General features: G+C 31.8%; 1 protein-coding gene across 1 annotated transcript; it reads left to right on the forward strand.

Moving 5' to 3' along the window:
- The first annotated feature begins 951 nt into the window (after positions 1–951).
- Positions 952–16,403, forward strand: LOC130451793 (transmembrane protease serine 9-like). Its single transcript, XM_056791043.1, has 12 exons — positions 952–1,101; positions 2,249–2,504; positions 2,709–2,884; positions 4,096–4,314; positions 4,374–4,556; positions 4,935–5,045; positions 9,793–10,017; positions 13,482–13,616; positions 13,772–13,880; positions 14,188–14,390; positions 15,723–15,853; positions 16,116–16,403. The coding sequence occupies exons 1-12, from the start codon at positions 1,050–1,052 to the stop codon at positions 16,401–16,403; spliced, it is 2,088 nt and encodes a 695-aa protein (XP_056647021.1). The 5' UTR covers positions 952–1,049.
- The last annotated feature ends 7,606 nt before the right edge of the window (positions 16,404–24,009 follow it).

Consider the following 24,009-nt stretch of genomic DNA (forward strand, 5'->3'; position numbering starts at 1 on the left):
ATTAACACCAACTCAATGCTATTATCATTGGTTGGTTTCGTTTGAATCACTCGAGACTGCAGCAAAATCTCTTAGAGAAACTATTAACCAGGATTATTCAGATTCAAATAAAAGAGGCATAACGCAGAGTCTGACAAATAGAGAAACTCAAAAGGAAGCTTTATATGGATCTGAAAAGTTTAAAATTCAATCATCCTACGTAATGATAGATAAACTAGCAATGGAATTAAAAAAATCGTAGCGACGCTTATAGTTGTATTACTAATTTATTTGGATTCTTAACTAGATTATTAACTATTGATGGAGAAGAATTGGGAGCGAAGGTTGAGAAACTAGTTGAAGTTTATTCAAGTGATTTGAGTTGAGATCTATTAATTGAACTCAAACAATTCATATCACAGGTAAAAATACAAAATCAAGAACTTGCAGGTTATTTCTCTAATCGATCGGACAAAAAGGCCAAAGAAAACGACAATACAATTTGTCTTATAATAGTATTGAAATGTTTTCCCAAATGTGTATATTGTAGATTTCTTGTTACTATCCCTATAGCAAATTCAGTATTGAAAAGAAAGACTACCTGCATTGTCTCTTCTTACAATCGAAAACGAGTTACTTCGATTGATTAACTTCGATGACTTGATAAAAGAATTTGCTGAAGCAAAAAGTCGAAAAAAAATTTGATTAATATACGATTCTTTGTATTCTTAACGTGTGAATAAATTTTTATTTGTTATTGAAGTGAATTTAATTACACAAAAATCTCCTCTACAATGAGAAGTCGAATGTTCTTAAAGGGGCTCCGGGCCCCCAAAGGTCTTAATCCGCCACTGAGTAATGGTATCAACATGAGAGTTACTGGAGAATAAATTTTTGTTTTATCATTGCTATTGCATTTTAAACATTTATTTTAAAAAAACTAGTAACAATAAATTATTTTATTTGGTTTAATTGTTATGTTGAATTCGTGATATTTATGTAATTGTTAGTTCAAAATTAATTGCAGTAAAATATTCCCCATGATCAAATATTAAATAGTTATTGTGAATATGACATATAAAATATGTGCTTTACTTATTTTTTCAATCTTCTTTACAGAAGGTATGTATGATTATTATCACCAACCTTTTAATCTAAATTAGAATGTAAGGGTCACTACAAAGGCATTTAGAATATTCACGCATTTAATCATTTTCCATTTACTCAAAACTCAGATTATTCTCACTGAGACGTCATAACTCGGTTCATTGCACGTTTCTTTTCAGTCTCACAAGTGAGACCTAACTGAGTTTTTACCAGCAATCTGCACAAGCTTGAGACCGCGTGCTTTAGGGAGTTTTGTGAACTCGGTTTGAAAGTGAGGTTGAGGACATCACTTGTCAGATCTTGTCATCAAAACAAGCAAGAAAGTACACAATACTAAATGATTGCAAACAGTCACTGATGTAAATGAACTTATAAACTTGTTTTAGTTATGTCTTTTCTTTTGCCGCAAGTAACAGACGGTTGAATCACCAATGATAATGGTGAATTTTATTAAGTTATTGAGAATATTAACTCACATTTGCGTTCTATTCATTCACATTCAAAACAGAACAATTTATTTGAATATATCAAAAATTGATAATACATATGTATATACAAATATTAATATATAAATTTTCGGATTATATGAAGATGTTTTGGCTGGCTTGCAGATTTGATCTATCAGTTTCCAGAGTAGATGAAAATGATATAAGAAAGAATTGAAAACTTATAATGAGTCCAAGGTTTCTTCAGTTCTTTGCTACTGTTACTTCAAGTGTACGTGTGAAGAACATTATCTTCATTTTTAGTCTATCTTCTATTTGAATTTGAGCCCTTCTACTTCTAAACAACTCATATTCCGAGTTAAGATTTCAGTAAAACAATATTTATGCAATTAAAATGTAATTAAATTGTTGAATCTATGAAATGAAAATAACTAAATACTTAATAACTATAAAATGTGTCCTTACCCAAGGATGTGGTTGATCTATGGATTACTAATACAAGCAATGAACATTGAGGTTTGGGATTTGGGAATTTAAGCATTCAAGCATTCTCTAAAACTAACGTTTAATTATTTGCAAAAGATAACAAAACCAAAAAAAAAAAAATTAATTCCCTTTTACTAATTATCAGATATTATTTAGCATGATTTTAATTGTTTACTGAATGCATTTGTTTTTCTACAAACAGTTTTTCAATACATAAAACGGATTTTTAGCAAATTGTTTGGAATCTATAAACGATCATCCAAACTGGAAATATTTTCCATCTGAAGATTGTGGAAAAACAATTTATCAAACAATAACGGGTAGAATAGTTGGAGGTAAAACATCCAAAATTGGACAGTTCCCATGGATAGTGAGACTAGGAGTGTTAGAGGAAAACCAAATCGAACCTTTTTTTATCTGTGCCGGATCCTTAATAACAACAAAATATGTTATAACTGCCGGTCATTGTGGAACAGACATGGAAGTGTAAGTATAGGGGCAAGTTTACCTAAACGTAATATTGTACAAATTTCAGTTCTACTGATTATATTTGCGAAACATGTTTATCTTATCCTAATAGTTAATATAGAGGTTTAAGTATTATTTTTGTAATGTTCGAAAAATAATAGAACTGCATATATTGCGACAATATTAACGTGTCTCAATAAAGAATTTGTCATCTTGCTTTAGAGCTCGTTTAGGTGAATATGATTCAACTCAGGATGTCGATTGCGACGAGGAGGAAACATATTGTACCACCTACCAAGATATTCAGATTGCTGAATATATATTCAATCTATATGATCCATTCACATCTCAAGATGATATTTGCTTAATTCGTTTAGAAAAAGAAGCCGTTATTGATGGTAAGTGTACAATTAGTCAAAATAGATAATGATGTTGAAGTTTTAATTCGGTTTTTAAATTTATATAAAATAATGTAATTTTGAATGCGCTTGTGTTCTATATTATAAGTTTACATGTACTTGGTTTCTATTATAAATTGATTCTCTCTCTCATTTTTGTTAGAAATGGCGATAAAAAAATGTTTTATACAAAAACCTCACAAAATAAACTGAATTTGCGCGAAAACAGCTACTAAAAATAGAAAAAGCCGTGAGCAGCAGAGCTCCATCACGAATGAAGAATTTAACTAATACACAAACAAATCTTTCCATAAAATGGATTTCTTGGAAATGATATCAAGTCTCAATCTTATTTCTTTATATGGAAAATTTGCTATTCCTCAATAACTTTTCATTTCACAAGTTAACTCTCTGTCTCTTTCGAATGAAAATTCATAATTTCAATAGGCCCGGTGGTCTCGAACCCTCTTGTTCAATTCCAACTGATAACAAAGAAAAAATTGTCATAATGAGAAGAAATTTCGAAAATGGGAAGTAAAAAAAAATCACCCTAGCAACGATCATACTCGTATTATTCATTAAATAGGAGGCGGTCCAGTTCAACAATTACAACGATCAAAACGATTTCGGGCGTTTTGTGCTAGAAGAACTGAAGAAGAAAACTTTGAACTTGAGAAAGACAATTCTTCAACATCACCTCTACTTGCATGCGAAGTTCGAACCCTCTAGTTAAACTTTTTCTGGCCAACAAATAAGAAAATATAACAAAAATGACCATAAAATGGAGAGGGGTGGAGATGGAAAGTTTCGACCTTAGACAGGAAATCATCTCGCAACTAATTGAACCTACACGTGACCTGCAGAGGTTAGCAAAGGTCAAAAATCACTTTTTTGCACTGCGACCCCTCGAAATATTCATTTGGTTTCAACCAACCTCTAATAACATCAGTCCGCCGCCAAAAAAGCCATGTATGCTAATTTTGAACCAAATCGGACCCATAGCAATTGCTCGAGAGACGAAAATAAGAATTGTAGCTTAAACAGATTCGGTTTCTTTTACTTTTATAATCCGTTTTCATTCCTGTACAGTCAAGCAGTCGTTTTTAATAGATTGGAAATTTATGGAAGCATCAAATTTCTAACTAAAATACTTTAGGTTCCTGCAAGCTTCATATCTTTATTTTTTTACTTTCTAATCTAATTAATTGCAGATTTCGTGAGGCCTATTTGCTTACCCCAAGGGCATTTAGTTAACAAAGACTTAACTGGTAGAAAAGTGCAAGTCGCTGGCTGGGGTTATGTAAATAGCGATACGTACACAACAGCCGATACCTTAATGTATGTTTCGTTACCGATAATTGAAAGAACTGAATGTGATGCAATATATAAACGTAATCTGACTAATTTTCAATTGTGTATAGGAACTGAAGGTATTAAGAGATATTCTTGTACCGATTAGTTTTAAAGTTTGACGTTATTTTAATTTTAGGAAAAGATTCATGTAACGGGGATTCTGGAGGTGGCGCAACTAAACTAATGAAAAGACATCATGAACTTCGTTATTATTTAATCGGCATTGTTTCTTATGGGAAAAAAGACTGTGGGAAAGGACCAGCAGTATATACAGACGTCTCTAAATATTTGAAAGATATTTTGGATGCAATAACACAATAAATGCTAGATTATAATTACTTTTGGTATACTGGTTTTATTGGATATGGCAGTATTATTATCATAATATTTAAATTACTTTATAGATAAAAATTTTATTTTTTATTAATCAAGATTCACCAAAAAATTGGTATTTCGAATGGTCTCTAACATAATTCGTTATCAAATTAATTTGACGCTATCTTAAATAAGATATGAAATTGTATATTTTGAGATGCTATGAAACTAGAATTAAACTAACTATTAACTAGAGTTAAAAGCTGGCAACACCGTATTTTAAATACCTCAATCGTTAAGTAGTAAACTTTGAATACAGCGAGCCGCTGTTAATCCAGAGTAAATAGTGGTACAAAAGATTTGTCAACGAAATTTGAATTAGTCACAAGAACTTGTGCACGCTACGATTTCAATATCCCCCATTTGGTGATAAAAGTCCTTCACAACCAACTGTGTTTCGCTGGTCTAGCGAAATTGAAAGAAGCATGTGTTCGTAGGTTTTGTCTTTCAGTCAAAGATTATATACTCGATAGATCTGCCACTTTGTATAAAAATTTGACGACAAAGTTCGATCTTAGTGACATCTCTCGGAATGGCTTCGTACCAAGAAAAAAGATTTCTATAATCAAAGATTTGATCTAAGGTTCATATCCATGCTAATTTCGCGGGAAATTTGAAAATAATTCGAGTAATTTTAAATGGTCGAAGTTAGTTGTCGCATCAAATTGTGAATGAAACAAAAGTTTTATACAAAATACTTTCATTTTGCTAACATTTCAAATTCAAATATTGTTGTTTACAAGAAAATATAAATACTTTGGTTTCATTTACAATTTATTTGACAACCAGGTCCGATCATCTAAATTTCACAATTAAATGGTTTACATAAGATATGGGTAGATGGAATATTGAAAGCTAGAGATGGATATTGAATCTCATCTCTAGCTCAAAAGACGCAGTGAGGAAGAATCCGTCAGCCTGTTTCTGTATTGATTTTTTATGAATCCTATTGAAGAAAAAATCTCTCTCAAAATACTTTCACTTCATACAAGTGCTTCCAAACAACGAAGTAATTAATAAATAGCACGAATTGTCTAAGTTTGGGTATATTTCTCTGGATAAAAATTTTTGGTTCGATCCAAAAATTGTATTTTATAATTAGAAAGATACCACGACACCCCACACTAATAACAATAAGAGGTGTTATTTTGATATTCAAAAAAAAATGCCATTTTTTGAGATAAATGGTCGGATGTTTATTTCATTATAAAGAGGAAGGTATGCCGTTAATAATGGAACACAACATCAGCCAAATGGCCGCCACGACTGCGCTTACAGTACCATATACTTTTCATGAAATTTTCCGTAACCAAATTGCAAAGCGGCTGCCCTATGTCCTCGATAGCCTCACGAATTCCATCTTTGAAGTCTTGAATTGATGCTGGACTGTTGGCGTAGACCTTATCTTTCAGTGGCCCCAAAGGAAAAAGTCGCAAGTTGTTAAATCACAAGATCTCGGTGGCCAATTGTAATCCCCTCTTCAGATAACACGGTCCGGAAATTTTTCCCGTAAAAGCTCGATGGTTTCGTTGCTTGTGTGACACGTAGCGCCGTCTTGTTGAAAGTAAACGTTGTCCAAATCAATACCATCCAATTCCGGCCATAAAAAATCATTAATCATCTCTCGATAGCGCAATCCATTTACCGTAACTGTTGCTCCAGCCTCATTTTCGAAAAAGTAAGGTCCAATGACACCGCCAGACCATAAACCGCACAAAACAGTCACGCGTTGAGGATGGAGAGGATTTTCAACAATAACTCTTGGGTTTTCCGAGCCCCAGATTCGATTTTTCGATGAAATTCCAGATCATTTTCAGCATTTCAAGGACCTAATCAGCAAAGACACGACGTTGTTGATGATCGGCTTGAGTTCTTGTGTTAACTGAACTTGATAGGCCTTAAGACCCAAGTCTTTATGCAAAATACGGTGTAATGACGTTTGTGGAATGGCTAATTCCAAAGAACGACGAGGAATGGACAAACCTGGGTTTTCTTCAACACTTTGGGCTACAGCAGCAATATTCTCAGTTTTTCTTGAGCGACGTGTACGGGTTTTATTCTTCAAATCACTAACTTGTCCCAACAGCTCAAATTTTTCCACCAATTTCTATATTGCGGTTCGAGAAGGTGCTTCACGTCGACCCAAAAATGCTTTAGTTTTACGCACCGTCTCTGCCAAACTTTCACCATTTTTATAGTGAATTTTAATAATTTCAATGCGTTGTTGAAGCGTGTATCGTTCCATTTTCATTAATGGCCTAGTTTCTACTTGTCAAATGTCAAAAAATAACAGCTTCAAAAGTGACATTTACAGAAATAGCGGGCTGTTCAAAATAACACCTCTTATTGGAAAACCCTTTACTAATGAATAAAATATCCTGCAAGGAAAAGGTCTGTGATCTGCTTCTATTAAATTATAAAATACCCGTACTGTATAATTAATATAAGCAAATTCACTGACGTTTCACTTTTCCACTTTCATTTTATACACGAACCATCTTTTTCAAAGTAAAAGTAAGACTAATTTTTTTGTTGAAAAGTTTTTTTAGAAGGCCCCGACGGCCGTCCGGGCTAGATGGACTAGAAACCACTCGCGCCGCTGGTACTTTTGAATTTATTCTTATAAATAATTTTTATTTCTACTTATAAAGGACAAGAAACTGAAATTATTAAGCTGCCGAAAAAAAAGGAAACGTTACTTGAGCTCAGTAATTAATTTCGCGATTATATATTAAAAAAGAAGCGAAAACTTTTTGGTACAAATTGAACTTTGTGGTATGTTTAAATAAATATATTTTCTAAAAATTCGCCAGTAAATAAGTTTTAGAGTGACCTCCGTTTTTAATTTTCTATTATCCATTTTTATTTGCAAACTGATAATGTTCAATTTCTCTTCGAACAATATAATTTAATATTTTTGAAATATATAGCGGTAAACATCTGAAGTACACATCATTTGCTGACTAGTATATTTCATACGTCACATAAAATTACATGCAAGTTGGGTTTCCTACTAAGCCACACTTCAGACGCTGGTGTTTCCAAGGCTGGCTGGGTAACTAACAACGATTGACCGAAAGATCAAGATGGGTCATCAGTAAATTAACTTTGAAACTCGTTCAGTGTTTTCTTTCATTTTGATTCGCATGTATTTACAATAAATTTGTGATATTAAATTAGTAGTTAGAATGGAGCGCGACTGGCGAATTACGGCATTTTCAATAGTTTTCTTTGGATTATTTACAATTTGCTTAACACGTAAGTATCTATGTAACTTTTGATATTTTTAATTAGTTTTTAATGTGAAAATTGTTTTTTGGTTTTTGTTCTACCAGTCTGATTTATTGTCATTTTATGGCGGTAAAAACTAATGATTTCTTACTGTGGTGGTTTTTTGGTTGGTTTTTATCACCGTTTTGACTCCTTGACCTCTCATAGCGATAACCAGAATTTACGTTCTAAAAAATTCATATATATATTCATAAAATAATATTTATTCATTCAATCTATTTCCAGTTCATGAGGAATAATCATATTAATTTTTTCTAATAAACAAACTTATCTGATTGCATCTTATTAACTTTAATCCATTTTTGGTCAGATATTTTATTTGAAATATTTGTATGAAATAAAAAAAAATAATATCGTATTTATAACTGAATTAATATTTACTCTAATAAACGTCAAAGCAAAACAATAAATATATTAGTTGCTAGATGGTAACTGATTGTCAATTTGGTTAGCCCCATTACGTTTTTAACATTTGTTATCATAAATAAATAATATAAATATGAATAGAAAACCTGTTTGTTTCATTACATTAAGATTCTATAGTAAATCCTGTTATTTTCTTTTTTATTAAAATCGTTTTTATCTATTATCCAGCTATCAAATGGACACAAAACTATTTTTTATAAAACCGCTCTCTTTCCAATTTTCACTTTGTTTAATAAATAATCATGGAAAAAGAAACCATTAATATTATAGGTATAGCCTTTAGTATTCTACGGCTTTAACCCAACGATCAGTTAGTTCTTTGAGACCTTGTTAAAACTACTCTTTGGGCTTAGATGCAAAAAATTGCTGCAATGCATTGTCAACTTCTCCTTTGGATACAAATTTTTCCCATTTAAGATTTTCATCATATATCTAAATAGGTAAATATTAATCTGACGGTGCAAGGTCCGGACTTAATGCTGGATATGGTAGGAGTTCAATACCAGCAAGTTCTTCGATCCTATACCGCGTAAATTTCGCAGCATGTGGTTGAGCGTTGTCTTGTTATAAGAGAACCTGCTTTCGGTTGACTAAATATGTATATTTCTCCGATAAAACCCTCATTATTTCAACAGACACACAACAAGACTCGAATCCCCCTCTGGTAGTTGTTCATTCTCTAACTACTGATTTTCCATGTTCGGGTGGTTCCAATAAATCAATTTTTATCGTATGTAACAATGCGTCTAATAAAACGGCAGGACAAGGAATTGTTTACACGCTTCTACTCGACTGTTCAACAACTGTTATATTTTAAATGACTTTCTATGGTATCTTTCTGAGGTCCAAGGGAGTCCGATATAATCGGTGTGTGCTGGTACGCCGCTGGTTTTCTACTGCTACCTTAACATCACACAGATGGACGACTTGTGCTCGAACGAACTTCAACCATCAAATCTCCACTTTTCCTCCAATTTTCCTTGCTTCTACGGGTGCATAAAGCTTTTGTTTCATATCATGTTTTATCGCACTCTATATCTATTTATTATAAAAACGCTCTGCGTCGTCAATGATGAAACGAAATGAAAGCAATACAAATAGAGACTAGTCTGTAATGTCGCTAAAACATAATGTTAGTAAAAAATGGAAAGAGTGTATATGTATATGTCTTTACATATTGGTGCCACCGTATAATGTTTGCGTAGGAATACATAAATAGTTATTAATAAATATAAAATTGTGTGCTAATCGAGGGGAAATACCGTTTTCATACAAAACAGTTTATTTAATTAAATTAACTAGCATTAGAATGCCATGTATAAATTAAAGGCCACATTCTAAATCATGACGAGATTTAGACTCTAGAATTTAAACGCTAATATATACACTCACCCCATCCTCAGATTTCAGAGTTCTGAGAATGAAATTTTTTTAGTAAATAATTTTATTTCTTATATATATAGAGTCAGATCCCTGTCCAAATCCACCGTATGGACAAACAGGAGACTGCAAAGTACTCACTGAATGTGAAAGCTTGTACCATATTTTAAAAAACCGTCCCATTAAAGCTGCCGATGCCAATAAGTTAAGACAGGCGCAATGTGGATTCGAAGGTACGTTACCAAAAGTATGTTGTCCTCTCGATGATAGACCTCCAACAACTACTCAGCAAGAAAGTTATGGAAGTGGTAAGTGTCGTTATTTTAAATTAATTTATTATTGATCGCTTCTTCTAAATGTTCATAAAATGCGTTTGTTTACATACACGGCACTTCGTCAATTGTAAATTAATATTAATCATAAAAAAAACAAGATTTTATGGTAGTTAACACCATGAAACATTGCGTGTAATAAGAGAATAACCTAGAAAGGAGAATATGTAACTAGTGCAAATGAAAATCGAATAAATCGTATGTACCGGGTGTCTATCTCGGACAAATTTCAGAAACCCTTTGCAGCATAAGACAATAATGCAAATTAAAAGAAGCTAAATTTCACAAAGTTTATCATAAAAATTAGAATTGAATATGGAAACACAGTATTCTTGACAAAATCCGAACGGTTCAAATGAATTGCGCCCATGCCGTACGGAATATTTTGGAAGTATATTGTTTACCTAATAATACGTGGAAAAAAGTTGTATTGAATTTATATTATAAGAAAAACAATATTAATAATAATTTCCATATAAATATTTTTTTTTAATTGCTTGAATAGTGAAAATAAATAAAGATTTACTGTACATGTAATATTCATTCAAGTCATTATATTAACAAGTTAAATGTTTAACGCAGTAAATCTATTTCGAATCTGGAATAATAAAGTCGCAAAATATAAGTTTCTATTCCGTTTTCTATCTTAGACTTAAAACAAAATTAATTAGGAAGTCAAAAATTTATCTTTGATTGGAGGATTGTTAAGAACGGATCAATTGCGGACGCTTACAAAAATAGTGCATTCTTCTTCATAAAGAACATCAATACGTCAATTTTGTGAATAACTTAAGTAACGAATGAAGTTAATACACATCTCCCATATTGACTAACACATTGACTATTATTACTTCATTCACTGCAGCATAACATAGCTGAGTTGCCGTTTTCCCGAACCATGGACGATTTTGTTAACTGTGATGTTGTGCGCTGACCTATATGCTTTCCTTCTCATTATTTTGCTTCCATTACCAAGTGAAGAAGATCGTACTTTATAGGGTTAAGCATCACATGACTAAAGTATTCGAATTTATGCCTCTATAATATTGAATGTTTCCAAAGTTTTGTCAGTCGCCCAAGAATCTCGGTATTAGTAACCCACATCTCAAACGCTTCCAAACGATTCAGCAGTTTTTCTGTGTGTCTATATTCCTGCATCGTATAAAAGCACAGATGAAGATTAAGATCATAGCTGCAAAGATTCATTCCTCATGCTTTGGCTAGGATCCCATTTATTGTTTATTGCGGTTTCCAGAAACGTTGTTTTTTCTAGTTGGTCCATTTGTAAGCTATTACCCGTGATTTCTCTTATTGGTTAATTTTGTTGTTTACTTATGACCATATATTCAGTCTTCTTTGTATCAAGCTTTAGTCTGTTCTTCTGGCGGACTATAACAAGACTGTCGGTCTATTGTCCTCTGTAGTTCTTCAAACGAGCTAGCTATTAAGTTGATAAGTTTCCCATAAACCAAGTTCCTTCATCAGCGTTTTCTAGAACATCATTGAATATTTTTTCAGTGTACAAATGAAAGAATAATGGATATAGAATGCACCTTTTTACGGACATAATGGTGGTTATAAGAGTGATATTGAAACTCATTTATTCATAGAGATACATTTCAGAAATTGAGTGTGTGGGTTGGCATTTGAACCAATATTTATTAACAGATAGGTATTCCAATGATTGATAACACTTTGGAACATAATAAAACAATTTTTTAGAGAATCAACTAACCTTCGAACCCAAAATTATAACATAGTTTTTATACTCAAAACCAACCACAAATCAAAAACATTCGCCTGCAGTTACGATTAGATTTTAAAGAAAATCTTGATTTAGGAGTTCCTGGGTGGTTTTGTGGGAACACCGTGTATATAAATTGACGTTCTTATACTGATTCCTCATCCGAAACAGTTTTTTATATCATATTTGAAATATAGGGTTGTGATGTGGTCAACGGGGTATTTAAAAAGCTACACCCAATTTTCCAAAAAAAATCGTAAGTTCAATACCCTGTACAATGTAACAGATTGAAGATCTGTTGCGGCAAAAGCATTTGAATAGTTGTAAAAATAATGGAAAATTATTTATTTCCTTATTTTTTATTGAATCTCATACAGGGCGAATCTAAATATCACAACATTTTTTCGTCGTTTTTTTCAAAAGTATTCCCTAGACCTGAAATTAATACTTATTGAGATATTTTGATTTTTTTGTAGCTATAATCACTAAAATTTTCAAATTGATATGTCATAGGACAAAGGAGGCACTGAACTTTATCACACTAATCAATACTTCCAATTTTCCAGGAATTCTGATGACAATTTGTAGTGCCGTGGTTCGAATTATAATAAATTTATGATAATCATTTACGTGGGTAGAAATAGTTGTTTTTGAATTTTCTCCTTATCTATGTTTAGGTTTCATGAGATTATTCGCGGAAATTATTATTTGTCTAATTATTGGCAAATCGCTGTTAGTCGAACTGGATTTTTTATGAGGAAGAAATAAACAACTTTAATACACTAATAACGCATAAAGATTTGTAGAAAATGTATATTAAATTAAGGACGAATAAATATTACTAAATTGGTATTACGAGGGTTGTCACTTAAGTTTTGATATAGACAAATAATTGTATTGGATATGTCTTCCATTCCAATTAAGGTATCTCCAAAATATCTGATTTGAACGCAACAACCGATTCTTCAGATGTGGAAAAACGTTGAACCCGCAATTCATTTTTGATCTGTGGGAATAAGAGAAAATCATTGGGTGCTGTAAAACGGATGATCCATCAATTCGATGTTTTGACTGTTCAAAAACAACATTTTGTTTGAATTAATGTGTGAGAACTCGCATTGTCGTGGTGGAAAAATTCGTCCTCGGTGTTTGGTTTCCTTGATTTGTTTTAATATTTCTGGCAAACAAAAGCTGGCGACATATCCAGGCACCAATTTTTTCAGCCTTTCTTTGCACCAATCGATTCGAGCGATTGTCAAATTATGCGGTATTAAACGCGAAAAAATCTTTTTCGTTTACATATTTTTACTTTGCTTCAAAATCAACTTAAATTCCTACCATTATTTCTACGTGGGACTATACAAAGTACAAAGAGCAAAAATGTATAGATATTCCACCTCTTATGATGAATAATTTAAATAGTTCGATCCTTGATATTTCTTTTGACTTCATTTACCTGTAAGAATCTCTGAGTTGCTAGTTGATGCAACATTGTTACTGCAGGTGTTTGATGTCAGTATTTGATAAGATCAACAGAAATGAATTCATTGTTGTCGTTACTATTCACTATTTGAAATTCACAACTTTCAGAGATTAACGTCCGTTAGCAAGTAGTAAGTCAAGATGAAATATCTTGGAAACAACTTTACACACAGAATTATCTAGATGCTTAATGCATAGTTATGATATTTTTCAGCAAAACCTGCAGATAGCAATCTTTTACCATCAACAGATATATGTGGAGTAGCTACTTTAGACGAAAAAATTTTAGGTGGAAACGCTACGGAATTAGACGAATTCCCGTGGATGTGTTTGGTGGAATATGAAAGAGGTAAATTTGAAAAAAAAAAGTATAATATATAAACATTTTATGTATATCCAAGTTAACAGGTTGTTTTATTTGAGTCTACCGAAGAATCTATAAAATAAAACTTATGAAATACATTTTTTGGGTTATATGAGAGTGATATTTATAAACCTTTTCAGATAATAGGAAACATGGGTTTTATTGTGGAGGTGTATTAATAAATAACAGATATATTTTGACGGCTGCTCACTGCGTCAAGGGAAAAGATCTTCCAAAGTCGTGGAAGCTGTAAGTATATGTTTCCGTGAGTATATCACATAAAAGTGTATATTACTGTCTCACTATTTTTAAATTGATAGAATTTATAAAATGATAAACAATCAACGAAGCGTAAAGTTGGAATATGAAGGTTGTTTATGTTAGACAAAAATACAACTCATTATTAGTAAGTGAGTAATTTTTACACAGGAAAATATGGAAATTTTTTTTATTTGGAATTTTCTACATTATGATTATTAATATTGATGAGTTTTCGTAAACATTTCTACAACTATAAAAAATCTGATTTTATATTTAATTTTCTCATGTTTTATAGAGTAGGGGTACGGTTAGGAGAATATAATCTCGATACAGAAGAAGACTGTAAATTAACTGCCAAAGGAACAAATATATGTGCTCCTGCTCCGATTAATGTGGCTGTGGAAGAGAAAATTGCCCACGAACAGTACAATCCTAACGATCCCAATCAGTACCACGACATTGCTCTTCTTAGATTGAGTAGACCAGTTACTTTCACTAGTAAGGATAATCACACATTTTTTATTAAAATAATTCTATCTATTGGTATACCTGAAGTAAATATCGAATTATTCAAATTATTTTTCTTTACTTGTACCTTCTGAAATAAATTCCTGGTACTAATTTTGCTGTATATGCAATTTATTGACATGACACAACTTGTTTTTCGAAAGATACATGATTCTAATGCAGAAAGATTAAAAAAAGAAAATTTTGGCTGGATTGAAGCTAGAAAAATATGCCCAACTTTGAAAAAACACATTTTTAACGTCACAGCTTACATATCTCGCTATTTTGGGATAACTGTTAGAAACTGATCTTATTGTGTTTCAAAATATTGGAATCTTGTCAACTGATGAGTAGATTTTGTAGATTTTCAATTGTTCAACATATTTTTGGACAATGAACAAACTTCTCAGCTTTGGACGGTATCACACCAGAACAAATTCAAAAAAGATTGTTAAAAGTGGGCAAGAAATTTTTACTTCAATTCGAATAGTATAGAGTTGCATATTTAGAACGTCAAAAAATGCATCAACGCATCAAAACATAACAAAAATATAAAATATGATTATGCATGATTATCGAAGTTGTCCATTATAGAAAGATCTAAGCAGGATTCGCTCACTCATATGCAACTTTTTCCACAATATTTGAATGATTTTAGAAAGATTAAAAATCATTTTGTGCGTAATTTTATAATCGAAGATGTGACTTGGGTCTATCATCATGAGCCTGAATCAGTCTAAGGAGTGGCGCTTCGGCTCCAAAGCGAGATTCCATAAGTCAGAGCCTCAGAATAGGAAAGGAAATTTTGCTAGTGGATTACTTCCAAAGTGATAAAACAATAAATGCAGTCTATTATATATTTTTGATGAAGAAAGCGCACATAGCTCAAAAGACCGATCTATCTATCCGATATTCTTTAGATCTGGCTTCCTCTGACTTCTGTTAGTTCTCAAATCCCAAAAATATCCATGAGTAGGGAACAATTTCCATCGATCTCAGAGGTAATCTCAATTGCGGATGCATATTTCGACATTCTCACTTCAATATTTTGAAACGTCTTTTTGTTTTTATTAGATATCGAATGACAAAAATATTGCACAACCAGAATAGATAATTGGGTATAAAAGAAAAGATGAGACTCAATTCTGTGTGCTCATAATCTTTTCATCCGTTTTTATTTTGACTGTGGTCGTTACAAAAGAAGTGAAAATCATACATCACTCACCACTTTCCATCAAACTCGCCTGAGTGCCTAATTTTTTTATAATTAAGTACCATTCTTTTGCCTTGATTCATTATCAAAAACCTTTTTTAATAATCTAGATTACGTGAGACCTATCTGCCTTCCAAAAACTTCAGCTACCCAAGGAGAATATGTAGGAAAGAATTTATTCGTTGCTGGATGGGGTAAAACTGAAACAAGATCAGAAAGTAACATTAAACTCAAATTGAAAGTAAGTTTTCCAAATAAATTCATAGTATACTATATAAATAAAGACCTAAAAGTACTGTTCATAAAGGTATACCTAGGGGAGATGTATTGTGATATAGATCTATAACTATTCTTGAAAGCCGTTACGTTTAATCCTAATTTAATTAGACAGGAACACAGTTTTTGTTCATTTAGACCAAACCAAAACCAAAATATCAGCAAATCATGTTTATATTTTAAATATTCCAACGATTATACACATTTTTAGAGACGGTTATTTTTAGATTCCAGTCAAATCTAATAGAGAATGTTCGAGAACCTATACTCAAGCAGGTGTGCAAGTAAATTCGGGACAATTGTGTGCAGGAGGAGAGAAAGGAAAAGATTCCTGTAGAGGTGACAGCGGAGGCCCTCTAATGACATTCACTGTTAATGAAGACGGCAAACCTGGTTGGTACATTATTGGTGTAGTTTCCTTCGGACCTTCGCCTTGTGGTATGGAAAATTGGCCTGGTGTCTACACAAGAGTAGAGAACTACGTCCAGTGGATAGTATCTAAGTTGAGGCCTTGATTTTATAGTTTTAATTTATGTTTGGAGGATATTTCCTTGGACCATTCAAAAAACTTCAACATTTCTAGCATTTGAAGAAAATAACGGAAAAAGAAATTTCTGTTTTTTACTAAATGAGGACCACGCAGATTTTTTAATCAAATTTCTCAATTACTCCAAGGAATTTATCTTATTTGCGTTTAAACATAAGTTGGTGATTTTGTATATAAATTGTGAAAGTATAAATATTAAAGTTACCACATCAGTGGTGATATGTTTCGAATAATTTCAGTTGTTATATTTTGCTTATAAATATTATTTTTAAAAACTTTATCCGCTTCAGACTGAATCTGATTTATTAAAATTAAACCCAGATTTTAAAGAAAGTTATAGTTTTAGTATTTTTTATAAATAAAATTTATATATTAAAAGAATATGTTTCGTATTAAACTGTGTTTTATTTCCGTCTCTTATTTCCAAATGCTGGTTATGGATTATTTAAGAACAATTGCAATGGCGTTTTCAATATGATTTGACACCTCTATAAATTTTTTTCGTAATAATTTCAAAAAATTAAATATATACATGGAGAACAACATTTGAATGCAACTTCATCTTTCTATTTTGTGATAGTTCCATTCTCTTCATCTAGAAGAAGGGGTGTGGATATAAATTGATTAAACTCGGTTCGGTACACTGGAAACAGGCTACATGAGGGGAGAGTGGTGGACAAGCAATACGAGTAGACGTTTAGGACAACCAAAATTCTTTATTGGCAAAAAATTGTTAAATTTTTAGGCAAGAGCTTGTAAACTATAAAATAAAAACACTAATGACCAAATGAATACAAAAATAAAATTCATTGTTTTCGAGAAATTGAGCACAGTTCAACAGAAACTGTTGCAAAACTTTGGCAGAACTATAGAGGGAGTGTTTTATCAATACTTACTTCGGTTCTTCAAGTCATTTATCAACAGATAAATATGTTGATAGAATCCGAAAACTTGTGCATTCAGATCATTGGTTGACAAAAAAATGATTCCGAATAAGAATCGAAATCAAAACGCCATAGCATGGAATGTACAAAAAAGTTGTTTTCTTGTAATGTTAATTTGTTTCTTCAATAACCAGAAAATTTTTTACATTTGTGCCTCATACCTAAACAATTAATGTACACTTGAAAGACTCGGAAAAAGTTTCATGACCCTTTTAAACAATTCCAATAAATGAGTTATTGAACCTTAAGAATACTCATGTGGTTCCACAACTTTCTTACTCACCTGACGAACTTCCTCTTAATTTTGTTTCATTTGATATTATATAACAGTAATAGTTGAATAAATAAATGCCAGATGCTTGAGCTGCTTTGGTGATCGTGGGCGACTGCAGGGTTCGGATCTTCGTACGTAAAACAAGTTGACAGTTTGTTTTTCAAAAGATACAATTGCAGATACAAGTTTCATAATAAAATGAAAATTTAATAATGTGGCTACTAAATAAGTAAATAGTGATTAATTCTATTGTAATAATTCCCGGTCACTCGGACACCAAAGGCAACGACGAGGCAAACTCACTCGCCAGACTGGGATGGGCGAACTAACCGTTGGGCCCAGAGCCTATCCGTGGTGTAGCTACGTATCGTATATCTCAACGGTCTGCTTGCAAGGCAGGCTTGGCAGAAATGGATAGAGACATCTGGCATGAGACAAGCGAAGGCACACACCAAACAACTACTCCAACTGAACAGGCGCGAAATACGACTAGTGACCGGATGTTTAACCGGACACGATCTAAAACGCCATCTCCATACCATAGGTATCACGGACGATCCGAAGTGCCACCGGTGCATGGAGGAGGATGAAACTGTAGACCATATCGTCTGTGAGTGCTCAACAATCCTATGAGTCGGTTCAAACACTTGAGCAAGCCTTACAGCTTGCCTGATGACATCAAAGGATTCAAGCCAAAGCGCCTGATCGGCTTCTCAAAGGACATAGGCCTTTGGTAACATCAAGTTGGGCACGACGAACTTATCTAGACCTATGTGCGCAATGGTCCTTTGGCCGCCCACAATGCCACTATGTACTGTAATCATTAAAAAAAAGTATTACATATAAATAAATCTACATCTGCTGTAATAGAGTTTTAGGAAGATACGGAAAACATTTTCATGGTGACTGTGGTGGTGGTGGTACCGATCTGAGGAGAAACTTATCTCTAGGTGTTGTTCCCGTGAACATGAAATTTTATTATTTTCTTCCTGTGCGAGATGAAGGCCGTATACATATTATAAAGGACTTTCCACGAAGAGTGAAATCTGATGCTTTTTAAATAAACTATTCAATGTTATTGTGAAATTGATTGCATATAAAAAATACAGCTAACGTTTTGTTCTTAATTAAGGCTTTGGAATATCTTTATTTTCAATCATATGAGGTTATAATACAATCAATTTATGAACAAAAATTTATCTAATTCTTAATAGTTGCAGATGTAATCACCTCAACTGTAACTAATAGAAACCTCAACGGAGCTATTTCTGAAAATAGCAGAAAAAGAGGGATTCAAAACATTCTAAAAGGATTTTAGTGAATTTTTATGATTATGATAAATAATATAGATTAAGACTAGCTTTCATAAAAATTTGTTATGAGCAGATTGAATTGAGCCAAATTTATTTTATATTCTTGGAAATCTTCCAATACTTAATTCAAGGGCTAGATGCAAAGAATTTATTCGAGAAATATTGAAAAAATACCCGTGGTTAGTCCTTTAGCGAGTGCACGGAGATTACAGAATTTCAAGTTTCTAGCTTTACTAAAAAATAAAAAATCAATTTTAGTGTTATCTCGGAAAAGGGTGGGCTGAGGAAATTTCGTACGAGCAATCACCCACTGAGTTTTGTCGCATGAATTTAGAAGCACCCTGTATATGATCTGTGACTTGCAATGTTATTTGTATTGCAAAGACTGATTGGCAAATACATTTAAGCGCTGGCGTGATATCATCCAAATCTCTTCAGACGCAAACTTTATGATGACTAAATAAAAAATTTCGCACAAACGGAAAAATAATCCCAAATGGAAATTTGTACATTTACTGACACAGCTGTACGTACAAATCGTTATTAAGCTCCATTTTTTCTTGAAAAATTTAAAATGAAGACAAATTATAATTTTGCATGAGAAAGATTTTCTGATCATTTACAATATCAATTTTTTTCGACGATACTAAAAGGCCTTATGTGGCATTCGACAATGGTGCAAACATAATCTTGAAACGACATTAATCCACTGAAAAGGATTTGAATCCACGGTGAATTTGGGTGATAACAACTACTGAATTTATTAATATTCAGACTACCAAAGCACAGGAATAAATTTGAAAAATTAAATGGAAAAATAGATAATACAAGTGATAACTTCTAATATAGAAGAAAATAATAGACAACAAAGTAGTATTTGAGAAATTAAATAAATAGATAATACGAAAAAGTCATTTAAAATGTAGAAGAAAATAATATATAAGCAGGATTCGATCAATGGATTAATTAAAAAGAAAGTTAGAAAAAGTGAGGATTAGTGAAAGAAGAAAAACATGAAATAACTGCAGAGATGAGAATAGTAATACAACTGTGAATGTAGGTGTACTGTTATTATTATTTTTGAAATATTCGAGAGGAAGATCTAGTGACTAACATGTGGTGATAAATAAATTAGAAGAAGTTCCCAGCTTGATTGCAAAATGGATAGGTTACTTGTCGAGGAGAAGCTGTGTAGTTCTTCTGGCCAATGCGGAGGCAACTTTATATCCATAAAACGTCACGGTGGCGGGAAATCTGCCTTCGTGGCAGAAGCATATAGTGATAGTAATAATAAAGTAGTTTGAATAACAAAATTGAGATTTCTAACAAAATATTCTAAAAAATTATCCATCTTCTTCCAAACAAATTAAAATATCTTACAAAGTTGTGGAATCAATTTTACAAGAAATATCTTACGGTTTTGATCGGCAGCAGCAATTGTTAAACTTTTTTATCGATTATTATTCCAATAAATAAAATTGTTTTATGATGATTAATTAATTAATAATTGGCTGTGTCAAAAATAAATCCTACAAAAAGTGTAATTAACATTTATGCAACTATAAAGATGCAGAAAAAAATATTTTTAGTACAATTTATATATCTACGAACAAATCCGGTACAACTTTCCACGTACTAGGCCAACTAGTATTTGATTAAATTCACCAGGAAAGGAAATGATCAAAAATGAACGAATTAATGAATAAAATCACTTGTAAATAGGGTGAACCAAGATCTCTTGGGAACATGTAAAATAATCACAAGACATATTTCTCTTTGAAGATTTGAAACAATTATATTTGAGAGTATACTGCGGCTCTAAGCAACTTCATGTGAAAAACAAGTAGGTACCTACAGTTGTTTCAAACAAAGAACCCAGTTAATTATGGTTTATGTATAAGAAATTAAGTACCTAGATAAAAAAAAACCAGTTTATCTATAGGCCCGATAGAAAACAGCCCATAAGTTTAAAACGTGTCTATAAAAACAAAAAAAGCTCTAGTTAACGTTCAAATCGATTATTATAAAACAACGAGTAATCATTAGATCAAATCCAGCTTGACGAATTGTTTATGGATTAGAAATTGGATTTGATACTCATATAAAAAATGTGTATAAGCATAATTGAAATCAAACACATCATGAAATCGACAGTTATGAGTAGTGTATTGGACTTGACCTGAATTTTCATTGAAAAGTTTGCCAATTTATGAAATTAAAGATTTTTAACCTACCAATATCATTTTTTTGTAAAATTATAATTTTTAAGGTTGAAATTTCCAAAGATATGGATTGTTTCCATTTGCGTGACTGATACATAAGTAAAATTTTTAATTAAAATAAATTACACTTCAATTATGTCCAGTATCAAATCGGAAAACTATCAAATGCTTAAGTCGAGATCGAGAAGAATCTAAAATTCAGATTTATGAGGTCTACTTCTCAAGTTCTCTGAATAAGAATAAGATTATTTGAATCGATCAAAAGTATTTATACTAATTCAGTTTTGGTCGCAGAGGAAACGAAATATTTTTTAAGGATAATAATACATCTTGGTTGCATATAAAAACTACGCACGCATTGATGTGACATGCATTGTTACTTTAATTAAAACAGCTTCCTCTTTCGTAATACTTTAGAAGTTGGAATTACAATATCTATGATGTCTATAATCATTATATTGTGTATTTAAACAAAACTAGAAATCCCATCTTATTGAAGCTATTCTTAATTTAGTAAACACATATTTCTTTCCAGAAATACGTAAAAAATAAGAACAAAACCATTTGTTTTATATAGATATTTTCAAATTAAAAGTGCCGCCTATGCATTGCGGCAAAAATTGTTGGAGTTTCTTTTTCTTTAATCCCGATACAATGATGAAGATGAAGTAGGTATGCGATGAAAATATTAATAATAACATTTATGTTAACATAACATGGATTTATTCGCATGATTTCATTATTTTAGTTGAAGCTGATTGTATAGATGTAACAAAAAAGTTAAGCAAATAAATAAATTAAGCCCCGCCAAAATTATGTTGTAAACTATAACACATAAAGGAGTTTGGGAGATTCTAAGCCTCCCTAAAATGTTTATTGACTGATTTTATACGAGAAAAATCTCAAAATGTATATACTTCTATCAGAAAATGTTCAATAATTCATGAAATATTGAAAAAATCGATATTACAGGGATTGTTACTTATTAACCAAGTTATTTTGATAACATAATACGTGGTTCAATCTATATAAAAAAAGGAGAATTGAAGCAGTTTTGCTTTTACTTTGATAGTACTCATTTATTCTGAATCATTACAAAATATCATTATACATAAAAATATTTTTGTGAAACCAGTTTCGCCTTCGTTCTGATCTTGGCTCGTTTTTTTGTGCAAACTAATTGATTCTTTCTTTTTTCAAACATTAGGAGCTCGTTAAAATGATAGGAATGAATTATATTTTTATTGCAAAATTGCAAATTTATGTTAATAATAGCTATTTACAATCGAAATATGTCAAATAATTATAGATAAACTATTTGAATAGTTTTAATGAAGTGAAATTATAGATGATTGAAAAATTTTTCTTGTTAAATAACGTATGATTAATTTCATTCCACCATTTGCAAACCCTTGACCAATTATCAAAAAACCACTCTCGCTACCTTTCACAAGATAAAATATCCCCAAAAACCTTGAAATTACACAAATCACAGCCAACTAGACCACCACAATTCACACCCAGCATGAATAGCCACGGTAGAGAATCCCACCCCAATAAAGAAACCAGTGAACGGCACGGTCTTTTCTCTCCTGATGACGGTCCACCAGTTCATCTCCGATTAGAACTTGAAGAACTAATCCGCAGCGTGTGAACCCCGTACTGTTTTTTTTCTTGCTCTTGATATGAATTAGGCGCATGCGCGAGTTTTGGTCCTTGCGCGAGTTTTTTTATTTCGGTGTATTTTAACCTAGTGAATTGAATAAATTCAGTGGTTTGTTTTTTCTTTCAGAAGGTGCTGAAGCCATAACTAAAATAATCGTATTGAAAACGAGGAATAATAAGAATAAGCGCTTTTTTCATAAAATATCCAAAAAGTATTCTCAACAAATATTGAGGGTCATAATTTGTAAATTTTTATACTTCCTTCAATTTTAATTGAAATTTTGAGATTTGTTTTATAGTTTTAATTTCAAATGTGACAAAAACCGTACTCAAACATGACTTTGATTCCAATTATAGTGATAAAACAATACTATTATCAAGCTTTTTAATTTTACGTTGAGAATTTGATTCTGTTATTTGTGACTAAGAAAGAGAAAAATTTTCATCCGTTTTGCATTAAATCAATTTGCTTATTACCCTACGAAATTGTACGTAAAAAATAATTCTTTTTTCTAAAGAGATATAGTTTAAATGTACTCGAATGTATTTTGAATAAATTCTGGAAAGCTAGAAAAATATTATTATTAAAAAAGTATAATCATCTTTAAAAAAATGAAAAAGGATTAGTATTAATTGAAGTAATAAATAGAATAAAAAACACCGAAAACAATGTTAAATAAAAGAATTTCAAATTCCTAATTTTTCTCTATTCATTAATTTAAACCAAATTATTTGCATATGTTTAGGATATTTTATGAAAAATCCAATTAAAAGTGTGTTGTTCAATGTAAAACGATTTATAAAATCTATTTGAACTGCACTAGTAAGAATATGTCGTTGTCACAACCACTAATTGAATCAGAAGCGTCAACTGATTCTGAAAAATGTCTGGAAGCTGCTTCAAATCTGACACTGCATTTGAAGACATCGAAAAATTCTCATGTTCCCGATATTATACCACCGATTCGCAAAGAAACCGAACATACAGATATAGTCGTTATGTTAAATGGCAGGAAACAATTGGAAAATTCTCAAAACTCAAATGGTAATATAAATGAAGTCGAAGATGCGATCCAACCGAACCCAGAGGAACCTCGTAGAAATTCCGTAACAAGTGCAAAGCTCGTAAAACAAAGTAAAATTGACTGTTGTATCG

Source organism: Diorhabda sublineata, chromosome X (genome assembly GCF_026230105.1).
Source record: "Diorhabda sublineata isolate icDioSubl1.1 chromosome X, icDioSubl1.1, whole genome shotgun sequence".
Taxonomy (NCBI): domain Eukaryota; kingdom Metazoa; phylum Arthropoda; class Insecta; order Coleoptera; family Chrysomelidae; genus Diorhabda; species Diorhabda sublineata.

Coding starts and splice junctions, on each gene's coding strand:
- LOC130451793 (XM_056791043.1), top strand. CDS start 1,050: ATGACATATAAAATATGTGCTTTACTTATTTTTTCAATCTTCTTTACA. Junction 1,102..2,248: donor TTCAATCTTCTTTACAGAAG/GTATGTATGATT, acceptor ACGGATTTTTAG/CAAATTGTTTGGAATCTATA. Junction 5,046..9,792: donor ATTGAAAGAAGCATGTGTTC/GTAGGTTTTGTC, acceptor TTATATATATAG/AGTCAGATCCCTGTCCAAAT.